General features: G+C 38.6%; 2 protein-coding genes across 2 annotated transcripts; both read left to right on the top strand.

The window, feature by feature from the left end:
• Positions 1–1,004: 1,004 nt before the first annotated feature.
• LOC131311630 (E3 ubiquitin-protein ligase AIRP2-like) lies at positions 1,005–4,634 on the top strand. The gene is made up of 5 exons (XM_058339152.1): positions 1,005–1,341; positions 2,520–2,682; positions 2,960–3,026; positions 3,135–3,369; positions 4,232–4,634. Exons 1-5 carry the CDS (start codon positions 1,253–1,255, stop codon positions 4,440–4,442), a joined length of 765 nt encoding a protein of 254 aa, XP_058195135.1. The 5' UTR covers positions 1,005–1,252; the 3' UTR covers positions 4,443–4,634.
• A 1,433-nt stretch (positions 4,635–6,067) lies between these two features.
• LOC131309343 (disease resistance protein RPV1-like) lies at positions 6,068–16,924 on the top strand. The gene is made up of 7 exons (XM_058336004.1): positions 6,068–6,241; positions 9,383–9,949; positions 12,166–13,282; positions 13,408–13,758; positions 13,853–14,758; positions 14,859–15,454; positions 16,834–16,924. Exons 2-7 carry the CDS (start codon positions 9,453–9,455, stop codon positions 16,841–16,843), a joined length of 3,477 nt encoding a protein of 1,158 aa, XP_058191987.1. The 5' UTR covers positions 6,068–6,241; positions 9,383–9,452; the 3' UTR covers positions 16,844–16,924.
• Positions 16,925–17,951: the final 1,027 nt, after the last annotated feature.

Here is a 17,951-nt window from a genome sequence, read left to right on the forward strand (position 1 = left end):
GGAGAGAAGCTGTATTCAACTGTGAGGCGAAAACCTATACAACAGAAAGGATCCCCATGGGAGCAAATGAGCGTCCACAGACCGGACAAACTATTAGAGAAGGCAATCAGAGCGCAATATGTGCAGCCATATTTCAAACTCACCCGGCGTGATGAGGTTTGCCAGTGGCGGACCCAGGATTTCCCTCACGTGGGGGCACGTTATACTAATAACCTTAAGCAAAAATTGAAATTAAGCGCAAAGGCACAAACTATGGAAAATTGAATTGTAAATTTCATTTATTGGGTAAAAACCAAGTAAAGAAATGAAGGCCTAATTTTCCCAAACAATCAAGATATATATTACGAACCTTAAAAGAAAAGAATAAAAAGCCCTAAATTATATAGCCCCAAATTAACAGTCTTTTCAATAACGCAGAATATGAAACTAATACCAAACATACGACCAACAAACCACCTGACTAAATCCGGACAAAAACAAAAAAAAACAAAAAATGGGCCCTTCTCTTACCTAGCCCCTACCGATCAAGCTCCCAAGCCAGCAACCCAAAGAAGCCACCGGCAACCACGCGTCTGCAAACCCAGAAGTGATGTGGCGGCTAACAAAAAAAGGTTTTGGTGGAGAAGGAGAAAGGGAAACCATATCTGAAGGCAGGAATTGGTCCCTCCCCTCCCGCCACCCAATTTAGGGTATACCTCCCGCCACCCAATTTAGGGTATAAACCCAAAGGAGAAGGGGGGGGGGGACGGAGGAGAGGAAGTGTGACGACTGTTTTAGGGTTAGCGAGAGGTGCTCCATTTTTAGGGTTCCCCAATAAAATCTTCAAAAAATCCCAAAAATTGGTCTACACCAGGCTTACTAAAATAAACCCCTCAAAAATAGGCATCTCTTGAGTCTTATCTTAATTAACAAACCAACTCCACAAACAAAACGCCCCACGCCAGTTCAATTATTTTCTCTCTGACCAAACAACACCTACCTCAACCCAAAACTGTCGATGTCTCGAAGCCGCCCCATTTAGGAAGGGATAGAGTGAGAAAGTTAGAGAGAGAGAGAGAGAGAGAGAGAGCACTCTTTTTATATCCCTTTCTCTTCTCTACTTTTGGTGGAGCCGTGAAGAAGATTAGGTTCTCAGAAAAGAACCCAGCCCAACAAATTCTGTCCCCTTTCATTTTCTTTGAGCTGGGGATTCTAGATAAATATATTTGTTGGATATACAGAAAGAGGGTTTTAGAGAGAGAGAGAGAGGGAGATGGAGATGATGTATTACCAGTTCCCCAAGTTTTCTCACCAGGACTCTCTGAAAATCCTGGAAGCTGATATACAGCACGCCAACGCTTTGTGAGCTCTCTTTCTCAAATTTAATTCCTTTTTGTTGTTTTTGCTCTATCTGTTATTGGTTTTCTATCTGGGTTTTGTCTTCTTTTTCAACTTTACCCCTTATTTGTATCTGGGTTCTTCTTATTTATCTATTAATTTTTTTGGTAAATGGGTTCTTTTTATTTTGCTTTATCTCATCTGCTATTGGCTGTTGCTTGTCTATCTGGGTTTTTTTCCCCTGATTTTACTCTTATTCTATCTTGCTTTGTCTGATATTGATTTTTTTCCTATCTGGGTTATGTTTTCTTGTGTATGTATAAATACCTATAGATGTTGTCTTGGTATTTGCGTATTATCAAAGTCTCTTCCCTTTGTTCATCATCAGAATCATCAATCATCATCAAGATTCTGCTCAGTTTCTTCCCTTTGGCGTCTGTGCTGTGCTTCCTTCATGTAGTTTTTTTGGATACTTTTTGTCCAGGAATGTGTGAAAAAGCCTCTACACAATTTGGGGATTTCGTCCTATTTATCAAATAATAGTGTTAAACCTCAACATTGCAATTTCTCTGTTGGTTGGAAAAGTTCCTGGGTTACAATTCTTGTCTAGGACTTCAGTGATGAGGAATTTTGGATAGTTATGCACGTTGTACACTGTAGGTGTGTTTGTTGCTGCTGAACTTGTGGTAAAAGCTTATTATTGAAAAGCAGGAGCCAAAAAGCCTAAAAAAGAAGCTTCTAGAAACCCATTTTTTTTTTAAGTTTTTAAGTCGTTTTTTACTCTTATCAAGAAAGCTTATGCTACGGTAAATGGGTCAAAGGGGACTCAAGACTGACTTATGTTGCAGGAATAGATTGATTGTCAAAAGGCCAGTGAAAGCACTATGACGTTTAATCGTGGTTGTAGGTTTACCATATGTTGACAATAGTGGTGTACTGTTATTGAAACTTCAATCAATGAGGGTGTTCATTGCTCCGGAATCATATCAAAGCATGAAAATTCATATTTCGAATTGAAAAGTGAAAGCTGTGATACCATGACAGAAGCTCTGGAGTATATAAGAGCCCCCCGTTAATAGGCTGAAGCTAGAGATATATGTTTAATTTGTGTGGTCTTAATTATTTTTGTTGAATCACAATGTGGAGGCCAGCCCCAAATGTGATTGTTGTCTTAAGTTTTTCTTTCATTTCTGAGTGTGCAGGGCTTCTGCCATTCCAAGTGCAAAAGGCGGTGCACGCCTTCAGATGAAATTGGTTTACAATCACTTGGCACCTATCCTTTTGTATTTACTCCAATGGATGGATTGTTCCTGCACATGCCTGCTCCCCAGATATCTAAATCTTTTCCATGTTCTTGTATATAAGGTTGGTTCTTGTTATCCTTATGCTTATATTGTTTCTTTTCCCCTTAAAAACGAAGCTCTCTCTGCTTGCTGAAAAGGGAAGGGACAGAAAGGTGTAAGGATGTGTTCCTTGATGAATAAATTTCAAGAATTTGTACTTAATGCTCCAGCCAACTGTAGCTTAGAGAAACTTGGAAAGAGTGTTGAATGATTATCAGGAGTGTTTGGTTCTTATTTTACCGTCTTATTTTACCGGAACAGTGGCTCCTTGTAGTTTATTCTCTATATTCTGTTTGCAGGTGTACACAGATGGGAAACCAAACATTTCCAGGCATGGAAGGAAGGCAACTATTAGGGACTTCTATGGTTTGTAGATGATCATCTACTGTTGAACATTTTTAAGTGGGTTATGACACCATCTGGGTCTGGTTTGTATGCTTACTTTTGTTTTCTTTCCTAACTTTCAAATTTCAGCGGTTATATTGCCATCTCTTCAGCGGCTCCATGGCGACTTGGTCGAGTGGGATGATTCTAATGAGGAGAATTCTGACATGGAGATTACTGGAAAGACCAGGCCCGAATGCAGTAAAGGGTTTTCCAATGTTGATTTGGAGAGAGAAGATGAATGTGGGATTTGCTTGGAGCCCTGCACCAAAATGGTTTTGCCCAACTGCTGTCATGAAATGTGCATCAACTGCTATCGTGATTGGTTAGTATTTGCTCTAGAGTTCTCTAGGAAAGTTTAACTCATTTAAAAGATAGTGCTTGGCAATAATTTAACCAAAAAGCCATAGAATTTGTTACTTACAAGATATTATTCCCGTAACAACTGCATTCTTAAAAAAAGCTGTAGTTGCAGAACATTATAACACTGATGATGTACTTCTCTGATAAAGCACGTGATTCATCACATTTTTAGAGTGCACAAGTTGCCCGCTACCATGCCCCCGTTTTTTTTAAAACACTTTTGGATCTCTTCTTTCGATCTCAACCCTTGGATTCATGCCCCTCTCTCCTAGTAACCCTTGGACCCATCCCTCTCTCTCCTAAAATTATTTTGAAAACACCTAAAAACGTTGAAGTACAGCCTTTAGTTGTGGTAAGTGTGCCTTATTTTGTGGTAAGTATCAGCATAAAGTATGGTAAGAAGAGCCAGTGTTCATGGTAAGTATAATGGTTGAAAAAACGCAAAACCACCTTACTTTTAGGAGATGGTTTTGATCCAAGGGCCCAGATTAACCTAAAACCTAATCTAATGGTCTATATTAAATGGGGGCATGATGCCCCAATACCACATTGGGGCATCATAGAAATTTTAGTTGTTCCAAAGAATGTAAAAATTGAAAAGAGATTCATCAGTTAAGGCTCATTTGACGGGTTCAATAGATGTTACCGAAGTGTAATATTATGAGTCTAATTGTTGCAGTTATGACACGTTAAAGAGTATTGGAGACCACGACATGCTTCCTGTGTGAAGAGTCGGTGGCTCTGTTATCAGTTTAAACTTCCCTCTCCATGAATACTGTGGTTTATGAATTATATTTTGGCCCTAAATCCTTTCCATCTTGCAGGAACACAAAATCAGAATCCTGCCCCTTCTGCCGTGGTAGCATAAAGAGAGTCAAGTCAAGAGACTTATGGGTTCTCACTTGCAGCGATGATGTTGTTGACCCTGACACAGTTTCCAGAGAGGACTTGTTGCATTTCTACCTCTATATCAATAGTTTGCCAAAAGATTCCTCGGAAGCCGTCTTCTTAATGCATTATGAATACCTACTATGATTCGTAGTAGACATTGAAGATTGGTGTACAGATAGAAAAGCCAACCTTCAAATGTAAATAGAGCCCAGTGAGAAAATTATGCGACTGTTACCTGGAGATGACGGCATCCCTATTGTATGTGTAAGCATTCAAAACTGTAATGGTACCTTTGTATCAATACCAAATTTCTCATTTTGAGAATTTGAGTGTTCACTCCCATCGTTTGCATAGTGAAAAATCACATATGCACTTTCTCTTGTTTTGTTTCCTTTTCAATGGTTGAGGTAAAGCTTACACGATTGAAGTTTACCTGGAAAATTTGTTATGGGCTTGGCTTCATCTAATGTTTCTCTCTCCAAAATTCACTGCGAGCTATTGCCTCTAGTCTGAACTTTCAATCTTGGCTCTCCACATAAGGATGTGTTTGGGTTTCTCTATTCTGCAGGTTTTATTACAAGAGTCCCAGTACCTTGATTGTTACTCGATTTGTTTTTGTCAGGAAAGACTTGTTTTTCTATTTGCAGAATCAATGTTAAAGCATACGGCAATGTCTACTGTGACCCTTGTGGTTCTGCCCATGTGTGGATACCCCGGGTTTTCCATTCCCTGGAAAACCCAGCAATGGGGTCCAACCGGCGGCCATCGTTGTTGCTCGATCGCAAAGAGGAGAGGAGAGGAGAGGGAAAGAGAACCAAGAGAGAGAAGAGGGGGAGAAATTCGCTGTGAGTGTTAGGGGAGGAGAGGGGTTGGATGACGGCCGGAGATCCAAACTCGGGGGCCATCCTATTGAGTACTGTGCGTGATATATATGGGAGTACCGTGCGTGGTATATATGTGGGGCCGGATCCATCCAAATGGACCGAATTGGTGGGTGCGCAAATTGTGGTATATATGTGGGGCCGGATCCGTCCAAATGGACCGAATTGGTGGGTGCGCAAATTGACCGGATCCGATCCCATATATGGGTGTTGTGGGCGTATAAAAAGAAATTGATTCAGCAGAATATTGTAATTAACGAGGATAGGTGGTCCCACTAAAGCAGTCATCCTACATCCTACTGACCTACTGTATGTATAGAAAAAAGTACTCCCTCCGTCCCTAAATATTTGACACTTTCATGCTTTTTATTGTTCCATATAATTTGTCCATTTTGAAAAGTCAAAAGCAAAATATAGTAAACTTTCCATGTTACTTTTTTCTTTTGGAAACAAAATTTCAAATTCAAATTTGTAAGTACTATTCAAAGTACACTAGAAGGGTAAGATTGAACACTTGATTTTTGCACAATACAATAATATTTCTTCCTTAAAAGTGAGAACTCCCAAAAATGCCAAACATTTAGAGACAGAGAATAGCTATCAAGCCTTTCTCTGACCTATTGTATGTAATATGTATAGAAAAAAGTAAAGTAGCTATCAGGCCTTTCTACGAATCGTATAGTTTTACGATTTCATCGACTAACAAGGTTATTAAATGAATTGTAATTACAATTGAAACGATTGAAAAAGAAATGTGAGTTGAATATCATAAAAAAATATAAACCACTAGTAGATTATGTGTTCGCTTTTGAATCACAAGGAATGTATCAGCATATCGATCAAACCACATGGCTAGTTTTTATAGTACAATTTTGCCGTATCCATGTCTGGGCGCAGTCAACGGAAACTCTCTTTTGTATCGGACGGGTTTTCTTTTGATTCCAATCCAGTAGTAATTACCAAGAAGTGTTTTAGTTCAACCCAAACCCAGTTGTTTTTTTTTTGTTTCTATTTATCGTAGCTTCTTTTGAGACTCGGAAATCTGCAGATTCTCCCTTCATGGTATGATTCTGACCCAATCCAATTCTCAATTACTCTTTTCTCTGCAAATATATATCTATATAGACTCTGCAAATATATATCTATATAGACACACACACACACATGTATTTATAACTATAGAGATAGATGTATGTATGTATGTACTATTTCATTGTTTAACGAATTTGAATTGAATTTTTGAAGGTTTTTGGCTCGTTCTGAATTCTGGGATTTTGTTTGTCAAATGTTAACCACAAGTAGTATTAAAGTGATCCAGAAAATTAAGCGGCTCATGAAACATAGTAGATCATAAATTCAACTCGGTCCAAGTGCTTGTCTTCGTTATGGCTTATGTCCAGCAGGACCAGTCATTCTCCGGTACAGAAATTGTTCGGTATGTGTGGACGGAGGGTTGCATGTACTAGAGCAATTAGTCAGGTCACCCCTATATAGTATATAGTCTATGGTCAGTAATTAGTTTGGGACTGAGCCTATGTTTCATCCATATTCCGCTTTTCCTTCAACAAGTTTTTTTTCCCTATCGGTGTACTTTAACAAGGTAACTATTACACGTCATAGTCATTAGTTTTAATTGGTGTTCTGCTAACAACTTAGTATTTCACTTTGAATAAGTCATTGTTCAAAATATTTGGGTAAAAATATTTTTTTTTTTTACTTTTCCGACTCGCCTCGTCGAGACGAATCAAAAAGCCAAAAAAATTTGAGCAAAACGAACAAATACGAAAAAAATTCAAATAAGGACAAAATCCGACTTTTTCTAAAAGTCTTGGTGGAAGTTTAAATTGTACACTCAATCCCTTGATTAATTTTGAATCCATGTCTATCCAAACGAAGCCTACGCAGGTACCCGTCAGTGATGGGTTACTGTAGTGTTGATGTTTGTATCACTCAGACAAGAAAGGAAGCAAAAAAGAACACGAGAATATGGAGTAGAGGAAGAATGGTTTCTTTTACCATATATACTTGTCTTTGAAGTTCAACCCTGAAAGAAATTGTTAATTAAGTATGGGTTGTAAACTTCCGGATGGAATGCTACACAATCGAGTGCTTCTAGCTTTTGTGAAAAGTTGATTTAGCAATGACAATGGAAAGCTACATAGTCGAGCATAATTGTCAGAATTAATTGCACGATTCATGATTCGATTCACGATTCGTGCAAAAATTAGACGAATCTAAAGGTAGATCAAGGTTTATAAAAGTTGTTGCATTTGACTAATATGGAGCCACTTTGGGGGTTTTGGATTAATTTTTCTTATAGAAAAGAAAGAATAGAAGATCAAATATTGTTATGTAGGAAAATCCGTATACCCATGCAAAATTTGTTAATGCTGGTATTTATTCCGATTCAGAGCATGTTGTTAATTCTTTTTTCCTCATTCTTCTTAAACATTAAAATAGTTGTTCTAAAGATGTTTACAACTAAGAGACCTTATATTAATGAGTTACGCTTTTATTTTGGTTAGATTTTTATATTTTTATTATTATAGGGGTCAATAGATTTGCTTATCGTCTGTAAAATATTATAATTTTAATTTGGTAGATGGTAATTATACAAGTAGTTGTGAATAGTGTTGAGGATAATATCTACATGGATGTGTAATCTCACAACTCTTTAATTCAGTGTATTCTCAAAATCATAGACCGGGGAAGGGCTTAAAGTTAAAGCCATAAAGCAACCCACACATTTTGTCATATAAGCTAGTTTCGTTCGTACATATTAGGCTACAAACTTTTATTTTGTTAAGGCTAAGCTTTTCTTTTTATAACGAATCTTCAACATCTATAAGCACATATCCATTTCGCTATAGTGTTAATTTTTCTGTTCTGTATAAGTGTCTTTTCTATTAGACCACATGATCATCAATAAATAACAGAAAACAAACTTTAATATCGATTTGAGCTAGCTTAAAATTTTCAATTTCACAATGTATCTTTATTATGTAAGTGCATGGATACATTTTCAAATGTACTTTTGGAATTCGAACAGGATCATTACGATTCACGATTTGATTCAATTCCCGTTTGGAAAAGAGTCAATCCCATTCTTGGTTCAATTCGCGATTTGACAACCTTGCAGTTGAGTAATTCCAGCTTTCGTGCAAAGTTGATTTAGCAATGACGATAAATTAAGTGAACCAAGTTTTATCAGACAATATTAGCAGTTTTTTTTGATTTCCCCAGAACGAAGGAAAATGTAGTCTTAGTCTTGTTGCTCTTGTAGCAGCTAAAGATCATACCTTTTAACAGGAGAAAGGGTCATCACATCTATACTGGTTTTCACATTCTTTGCTTTAATTGCAAAAATGTTTTACACGCAATGCATTTCTCATGTAGTAGAATTGTAGAAATGCATTGCATGTTTTAATGGGGGAAGAACTTTAATATGATGAAATATATTGAGATGGAGATGGATGAGATTGCTGAGGAGGAGGAGGGTGAGATTGATGAGATGGAGGATGAAGTATCTCTTTCTGTGGAGTTCTGATCTTTTGTTTCCATTTGGTATATTATAAATTACTTCCTAATTTGGAACCATTTGTTAGCGGTTACTGATTCTTTTTATACTTGTACGAAAACCTATCATGAAATTTTGGTTTTATGGATTTCAATTTATCTATTCACTTTAGGTAATTTCATAATTTTTTTTTTCGATAAACGAACAAAGGGTTTCCGAAACGAATGCTAAATTTGAATTTATATTGGCTAAGATGGAACCGTGGTTCAAGCCGGAATTAGTCTGTGTTTAATGGTTGGCGCTGGTTTGGCTCCACAAATTTCATGGGTTGGTCTAGTTCTCACGGTTTGGTTCGTATTTTTCTATGAAACCGAACCAATCTGGTCCATGCTCACCCGTAGCAGGTAAATTTGAAGTGATTGGGTGGGTTGTTGGATCCTTGTGATCCGTTGCCTAGGCCCTAGGCTGAAGACAGATGGAGTGAGGGGTCATAGTTCTTTTGATGTTCATAAAAAACTAGCCCAAAAAAATCGAAAAACAACTATTATGTCTCAAGCATTGAAAACTATGGACGAGTCTACATGGAAGCATTTCCCTCAATGTATTATGGTTTTTACGTTGGATTTTTATTTTGTTGACCTCGTTATTATAATATTTGTCATATGTTAACATTAGTATAGTGACAGCTTCTGCAGATACCAATGATGCTTATCAAAAAGCAGGTTGCTTGATCATTCATCTCTTAGAATTTGTCCAATGGCTGTTACGGGATGTGCGTACGACGTTTTTTTGAGCTTCAGGGGTAAAGACACTGGCAAGACCTTTACCGATCACCTCTATGTAGCTTTGGTCCAAGCAGGTTGCCACACTTTTAGAGATGATGATGAAATTGTGCGAGGAGAGGATATTAAATTGGAACTGCAAAAGGCCATTGAACAGTCAAGGATATCAGTAGTTGTGTTCTCAAAAACTTATGCTTGCTCAGGATGGTGCCTTGATGAACTTGTGAAGATCCTCCACCGCAAAAAGACATCTCGGCATGAAGTTTTACCTATATTCTATGATATGGATCCATCTGACGTTAGAAAGCAGACAGGGAGTTTTGCGGAGGCATTTACTAGACATGAAATGTGGTTGGGGTCAGAAACCATTGAAAGAAACGACGAATGGATGAAAAAGTTGGAGCATTGGAGGGCAGCACTCAGAGATGTTTCAAATTTGGCTGCGATGGTCTTGCAAAATGAATTTGATGGGTAAGTTTCTTGAAATGTCCCTGTTTGTAACGATATCGATGTCTATCTAAGAGTGAGCTGGTGGATGGCCGACAAAAAAATGCGCGGTATCAGCTTGAAATGCCAAGTACAATATGAAGCTACTAAATACTTGGGATTCAAAGGCCTCCGCCAACTCCGGCGAACCCCACATTCTCGTCAATTACACCCAAATGATCTCCATTCCGGCACCGTCAAATCCCACCATCAATGCCGGAGAGAGAGAGAGAGAGAGAGAGAGAGAGAGAGAGAGAGAGAGAGAGAGAAGTGAAACTCATTGAATGACATTTTGTGTCCAAATTTCTTAACAGAACCAGACCCCACCTTTTCAACATCCATATTCTCCTTGAGCACATAACCCACATCAGGTTCTTCCTTAACCCCGACATTGGGTTTCAACCCACCATCCGAGCACACTGTTTCTACGAGCATCGGATTTCTCCTTAACCCTAACATCAGGTTCCAACCCATCAACAGAATCTTTAACACACTCCGACAGCACCATTTTCCTCTCCTTGTTATCCTCACTCACAAAACCCACATCAACCGATTCTTTAACACAAGTTTTGGAATCGACGGCTTAGGTGGCTGTTGGGATTTCGTTTTGGGTGGGAACGGTGGGGGAGTGGAGGGGGTCGAGAGAAGGTGGGGTTCACTGGAGTTGGGGTCTGCCGGACATGAAGGTGCCGAAGTGGGAAGGGGAGGGTGTTGTGAGTCGGGGGGGAGGGAGGGAGAGAGATTAGGTGTGAGTGACATAGAGGGGAGAGTAGAATATCATCTCAACGATTGATTCAATGGTTGAGATAGAGTGCCAAATATGCTTGTGAGCGGAGCCGGCCCCATTTATGATATGTTTATATTAATATTAGAGGGTCTAGTCTGATTCGGTTCTAACCACGGGTTCTTAAATTGATAACCAGTAACCAAACCAAAATTAACTGTTTTTATTTCTTCGTGACCATAACTAACTAATGGACTGTAGAACTAGACTAAATAGAACGGTTCTGTCCGGATTGGATCGGTTTGGCGGTTAGAGCGGTTTTCTTGAACATCCCTTACCCACAACTAGCCCGGTCCTTGGCCTATCGAAACCCAGACATTCTCCTTGAAACTCAAGGAGTACGACCATACGGGCTAGGAGCCACATCTACCTCAGCCTAGTTTGAAGATGGTTAAAAATGAAAAACAAGGACAAATACTAACCGGAGACATTCTTTGCATGAAATTCGAAATGTATCGAGTTTGAGGTAAAATTCTAGTAACGCACGTTCAATCATTGTCGTTACAGGGTGGTGGATAGTAGTGGGCCTAAGCATTACAAACTATCGAAATGAGGTGTCTATACTACCATGCTCTAAAAATGTAAACCTTGGACTTTTATTTATAGACATCATTAGTCACATAGCTCATTTATATTCAAGTATCATTTTGTTACTTCATCTCGAGTTATGTGCTCAGATTTTTTGAGGTTGATGTAAATATACTTATGAATGAGCATCATCTACACTCACTTGGCAGAAAATAGTTTAGTGTCCATTGTGTAAAACTTGAGTTTGTGGATCTCCATACATAGGTAGTTTTATGTTTGTTTAGTGAAAGTGAATACGTTGGAGTGTCTACTGCTTCACATGATTCCTCATAGATCGATGAGGTGCTTGTCTATTGTTTTTTTCTTTTGGCCTACGGTTTCAAATGATTGAATATGGATGAGGATGTTGTTTGTCTAGTGGGTTGTGTTTAGTTTTATTCAACCAATGTCTTTCTTACAGACATGGAACTGTTTAGATTATTTTGTAAATTACTCCTTCCGTCCCTTTTTAGGTGTCCCGCTTCGTAACTCTAACTTATTAAAAAGGCATCATCATTACACATTTCACATCAACTTTTACCTTCACTTTCCCTTTTTACCCTCTATTGAAATATTATCATTACATTTTTACTCACTAACTTTTCAAAAAGGAATCTACTTTTAGGGGCAAAATGGAAAATTCACAAACTTTTACCCACTAACTTTACAAAATGGACATTTATTAAGGGACAGCCCAAAATGGAATACTGGACTATAAAAAAGGGAAGGAGGGAGTATACAATAGCCGAAGTAGTGGTGAAGCTCTTTTCATATGTCGTTTCCCCAATAATGAATAATAAGTTCGACATAATTTATGTGACTACTTTTCCAATTTTCTTGGGATTTGAAGGCATGAGGCAAAGTTCATCCAGAAAATTGTCAACGTGATCAGAGATAAATTGAATCGTAGGGACCTGAGTATTAGCCCCTTCCTGGTAGGAATACTTCCAGGAGTACGAATAATTAATTTGTGGATGCAAGACGGGGCGATGGATGCTAGTATGATCGCAATATGTGGGATGGGTGGAATAGGAAAGACAACCATTGCTAAGTCTGTCTATAATCTAAACAGAGAAAACTTTGATGGTAGTAGCTTTCTTGCGAATATCAGGCAACGTTCGCAGGAACCAAATGGTTTAGTTAAACTGCAACAACAGCTAATTTCCGATATTGGGAAAGAGCAAAAGCTGAGCTGTGTTGATGAAGGGATTATTAAAATTGCTGATGCCATAAGTTGTAAAAGACTTCTTCTTGTTCTTGATGACGTGGATCAAGTTGATCAATTACATGCAGTGCTTGGAATACATGCAGTGCTTGGAATGCGACGCTTGTTTAGTCCAGGAAGTAAAATCATTATAACAACTAGGCACAAACGGTTGTTAAATCCAAATGAAGTTGATCATGAGGTGCACCAGCTCAGTCCTCTCAACAATGAGGACTCACTTGAGCTCTTTAGTTTGCATGCATTTGGACAAGCTCATCCCATTGACAATTTCTTGGATTATGCTATGAGAGTAGTACATTACTGCGGAGGACTTCCTTTAGCTCTTCAAGTTTTGGGTTCTTCTCTATCCGGGCGAAGCGTAGACGTATGGGTAAGTGCATTGAAGAAATTGGAAGCAATTCCTGATGGTCAAATCCTTAGAACACTTATGATAAGCTACGATTGTTTGCAAGATGATCATGACAAAGAGTTGTTTCTCCACATTGCGTGTTTCTTTGTTGGTCGGGATAGGGATTGGACAATTAACATCCTAGATGAATGTGGTTTATACACAACAATTGGCATTGAAAATCTGAAAGATAGGTGCCTCCTAACAGTCGATGGGCGTAACAACCTTGAAATGCACAAATTGCTTCAAGACATGGGAAGAGAGATTGTTCAACAGGAATCGCCGAAGGTGCTTGGGAGCCGTACCAGATTATGGCGTGATAATGATTCCTTTAAGGTGCTGAGAGAAAAATCTGTAAGTCCCTTTCTTCTGAAAGTATGTGCGAGGGCCCTCGCGTCTATTGTGTGCTTTTTTATAATCGATGACTTTTCACTTTCATTTTCGTAATTGGCTTCTGCTTTCATCCTTATTTTAATCAGGGCACATACAAAATCGAGGGCCTGATCCTAGACATGCATAAGATAGAGTCTAGTGTTGATGGTGGAAAAAGCAACAAGGACGGAGAAACTCTGGACAAAACTTCTGCAAGAAATTCAAACACGTCAAAACTTGTGGTGATCGATGCATTTTCAGAGATGGACAATCTGAAACTACTCCAGCTCAACTATGTACAGATCAGTGGACCCTTTAAAAAGTTTCCTAACAAATTAAGATGGTTGTGTTGGCATGGATTTCCTTTAAAAACTATACCAAGTGATTTTCCTATGGGCAGCTTGGTTGCTTTGGACTTGCAGTATAGCAATTTCAAACGAGTTTGGGAAGGAACTAAGGTAACTCGATTTTCAAAATTTCTTTAACTTTTGGAATATTTTGGACTGATTATATATTTGAGAAATCATAGTTTTCCTTTTTCCCTTTTTGCAGTTTTGTAAGACATTGAAAATACTTGATCTCAGTCATTCCCAAGAGCTTACGATAACTCCCGACTTCTCTGGAGTTCCCAATCTTAAGGAATTGATTCTTGAAGAGTGTGTAAATTTGGTTAAGATTCATGAATCCATTGAGAAGCTAGAAAGCCTCATTCTCCTAAATCTAGAAGATTGTAAAAATCTCAAGAAGCTTCCTCATAATATTTGTATGCTAAAATCTCTTAAGACACTAATCATCTCTGGCTGCTCAAATCTTGACTGGTGGCCAACAGAGGGGCGGAAAATAGGTTCTTTGAAAGTGATTCATAATTATGAGGATCGTGTTAAGCGATCTGCTTTCGAGGTGGTCAAATCATGGCAAGGAATAATAAGGTCGTGCATATTGAAGCCCCGGAAAAACCCAGATATTTCATATTTTCAGTTCCCTCGCTCTTTAGTGAAATTAAGTCTTGCTGGCAGCAATCTATTCAATGATGATTTTCCCTTGGATTTTAGTAACATGCCCTTACTGGAGTACTTGGATCTAAGTGCAAATAACATCTGCAGCCTGCCAGAGAGTGTTAGAGATCTTACTGGGCTGCGGAAGCTTCTTGTAGATTCATGCAAAAGGCTAACTTCACTTACAGGGGTATCAAATGTTCGACTCGAGCGGTTGAGTGTGAAAGAATGCCCATCCCTACAAAAAGTGTCATATCAGTCGACGTTGTCTGGACCACTAACCATTTTCTGTAGGGATTGTGGAAATTTAGTTGAAATTGAGGGTCACTTCAAGTTCGAATCTATGAGCACGGCTGATGTAGAGAACTTAAAGGCGTGGGGGTTCTCATACGTAGAAGCTTTTGTTCCTTGGTACATCATGTCTGCAAGTGATTATGAAAGAGTGAAGTGGCTTTCTTCCCAGGTCTCTCTCCCTCCTTCTCTCTCTCTCTCTCTCTCTCTCTCTCTCTCTCTCTCTTGTGTGTTTATGTTTTTTTACGAATAATGTTATTTTTGTGATGCAGAAATTGTTTGAAGGTGGTGTATTCAGTTATTTCCTTCCCGGGGATGAGATTCCAAGTGTGTTTAGCATTAAGGCCAATGGGTCCTCCCTATCGTTTCTTGTTCCTTCACGTGCTCATTACGAGATCCAAGGCTTTGTTATATGCTGTATATATACAACTTGGAAGAACACATTATCTGATATAGATTTTCTTGCGCCATTGACAACTATGATAGACAATAAAACGAAGCATGTTAAATGCGAACATTGCCCAGTGTCTATTGGTATTCCAAAAGCCAATGAAAATATGATATGGATAAGTCATTGGAATTCCAGGGATCTGTTGGATGGTGGTGATGAGGTAGTGGTTTCAGTGAATCCGATGGAATCTTATGTTGGACTCACTCAAGAAGAGGGTAGATGTATTTTTGAAGTAAAAGAGGTTGGAGTTATTTTTTTGTACGAGCGTCAAGGGGAGATAGCAACTCATGAAACCTTCGCTTACAAAGATATGGTTCCAGGAGATTTGTCACTACAGGAAATGCTGTACTCAATTGGCGGGCGGAACGTGAGGAGACGGAAAAGGCACTCTTCTGGTGGTCCACATACGTTAACTAGGTAAGCTTTGCACCAATGTCACTTTGGTCCTACACAACCTAACGATGCCAACTACATGTTCTTTTTTTCAGTATGGTAGCAATCCAGTTCCATTCATAACACAGGTTAAGTTCTTTCAGTAGTTAAATTCTTCATGGGAAGCCTTGAAAACCCAATTGCTTGAGCCTGTTTAAAGATTATCAAACTGAAATGTTGTGTCCCCCAAACTTGACATTGTTTCTGTGTGTTTTTACTCCATTTCTTCTCACAATAAATTGCATGCTCTATTTCATTTGGCAGTTTCATGCTTGAGCTCTCCTGGATGCAACAACGTATAACTTGTGGATGGAGAGAATTTCAGCTTTAAATCTTGGAATGGGATTATGTCCTCTTGAATATTGTTGTGGAATTAAGGATATTAGAGCCAGAATAAACTCTAGGACTTTGAAGGATGGTCAAACCAGGTTCTGCATGCTAACAAGCAGCTTTGCTTCTTGTGGAATATTTCTTTTTAAATTCCCAAACTTAAAATTGGACGCTTTTTCTAGTTTAGAGTCTTTGACTAGGGAATATCTCCTACTTTATAGTTATGTTTGTTGCCTTTTGCTATGGCCTTATATGATTTTCTGTAGTAGTTTGGTTTGCAAATCGCTTAAGCTTGGGTTGTGTTGCAAAATTTTTTTCTTTTGATCTGGATTGGTTGTGCTGCCTTTGGTTTTGTTGTGACACCCTGTGTTACTACTGTATTGCATGTTCATACTTCTATTTTACTATATACGGAACAAGGACACCGCGCCAGAGGTCATGCACTGGTGTCGGACTCTACCACTTTTTGGACACGTCCAACGCTTAAATCAAAAGTATTGTATTTTTCTTAATATTTGTCGGTACACTCTAGAACACGCTCGGAGCACACAATGACACTGTTACACTCTAGAACACGCTCGGAACACACAATGACACTCTTGGGACACTTGGAACTTTTGTGGGACAAATCCGGGCTGTCAAAAACTTTGGACATGATGTTTGAGGCCTATTTGCGCATTCATATATGATTGGAGAAATCCCTAATTTTGAGCATGCTTTTGGGTTATCTTCTCCTTCTTATGACTCTGAACCTTGTAGATGACGTGTACGTAGACCTTAAAACGAGTTTATGAAATTGGGACAGTTTTGAACCTTAGTGATTCTCATCATTCCGTTTTGCTGAAATTTACATTTTTGGTAATGTCCAACTCAATGAAACATGCTGTGAATCAGCTTTTAGTATGTGTATATGGTCTGGACACAAGTTCTTGAGATGCTCAAATTATAGTATCGATAAACAGCTTAATTTAGCCTTGAAATTGCATTATTCAATAAGCTCGTAGCTTATGCGGATTTCTTTATATGTTTTTCAGGGGATTGTGATTGAATACTCAGTTCTACCATTGTGTATGACAGACTGTTGTCCTCTTGCCCCGAGGTGGAGAGCTTCGGTGGTTTTACAACTATCGACAGATCACGACTACATCTCAAATGGGGATGGGATGAGCTTGTGATGCATGTCTAAGGTTTGTGCTATGTTTAGCTCTTGTGTTTTTAGTTGGGTAAAGTCCACTTTGACCCCATGTAATTTGGCCCATGTACGGATATAATCCTTATGGTTCAAAAGTAAACACATAATCTACCCTACCCGTAATTTTAAAAATGAGCAAATTGACCCATTTCTGTCCATTTTTAACACCAAGTGTGAAACACGCACATTATAAACGTGTGAGGCATTATTGGGATATATAGTTTTAAGACGATTTTGCCCCTCAAATGCCACCCACACACCCATTTCCCCAACCCGCGGGTTGAGTTGTTTGTATTGGGACCGAGAAACTATCCTCAGAATGTAGATTGTGTGTAATTGACATTAATTTGGGTATTAGCCCATTGGGTATATGGCGTGAAGTTATTGATTGAGCCCATTTTTATACGTCGTTGTTAGACATTAACATAGCGTTTGAAACAAGTGAGAGAAAGGGGAAAAAGGAGAAACCAATCATTTTGTTTTCCTTGATTAGATTTTGACGGGAGGAAAAATATGATTGAGAACGAAATGTAATGTCGACGAACCAAAAAAAATTTAAAAATGTCAAGGAAAGAAACTAATCTTTTCTTTTTGTTTTTATTTGGTAATACAAGGTGTTCCGGGTCAGTTTGCGCTCACTTTGGGCTAATTTCTATAGCCCATTCCAAAGTCGCATTAGGAACATGTCTCAACCAGCTAATGTGCACCTCGAGCTAATTCTTACAGACAGTCTCACAGTCATTCTCCGTGCGCAATCCTAATAAAGCCAAATAAAAATTTTCATTCCTTCATTTATCAATATATTAATCAGTAAGCATCCAGTTTTTGAAACTTCTCGTAAATAAAAAGTCAATTCGACGTGGGGAGGTGGGCCTTGTTTGTCTAGACTAGTGATCGGGAGATGAGATGGCCCAAAAAGTTTTTTTGTTTTTTTTTTTCATTTTACAAAGTAGCAAGTCA

The sequence above is a fragment of the Rhododendron vialii genome, chromosome 12a, assembly GCF_030253575.1.
Source record: "Rhododendron vialii isolate Sample 1 chromosome 12a, ASM3025357v1".
Classification (NCBI taxonomy): Eukaryota; Viridiplantae; Streptophyta; class Magnoliopsida; order Ericales; family Ericaceae; genus Rhododendron; species Rhododendron vialii.

Excerpts from the sequence above, each read along its gene's own strand:
- LOC131311630 (XM_058339152.1), top strand. The coding sequence starts at position 1,253 with ATGGAGATGATGTATTACCAGTTCCCCAAGTTTTCTCACCAGGACTCT. Across the intron at positions 1,342-2,519 it reads ATACAGCACGCCAACGCTTT|GGCTTCTGCCATTCCAAGTG; the intron begins GTGAGCTCTCTT and ends CTGAGTGTGCAG. Across the intron at positions 3,370-4,231 it reads ATCAACTGCTATCGTGATTG|GAACACAAAATCAGAATCCT; the intron begins GTTAGTATTTGC and ends TCCATCTTGCAG.
- LOC131309343 (XM_058336004.1), top strand. The coding sequence starts at position 9,453 with ATGGCTGTTACGGGATGTGCGTACGACGTTTTTTTGAGCTTCAGGGGT. Across the intron at positions 9,950-12,165 it reads TTGCAAAATGAATTTGATGG|GCATGAGGCAAAGTTCATCC; the intron begins GTAAGTTTCTTG and ends TGGGATTTGAAG. Across the intron at positions 13,283-13,407 it reads AGGTGCTGAGAGAAAAATCT|GGCACATACAAAATCGAGGG; the intron begins GTAAGTCCCTTT and ends TATTTTAATCAG.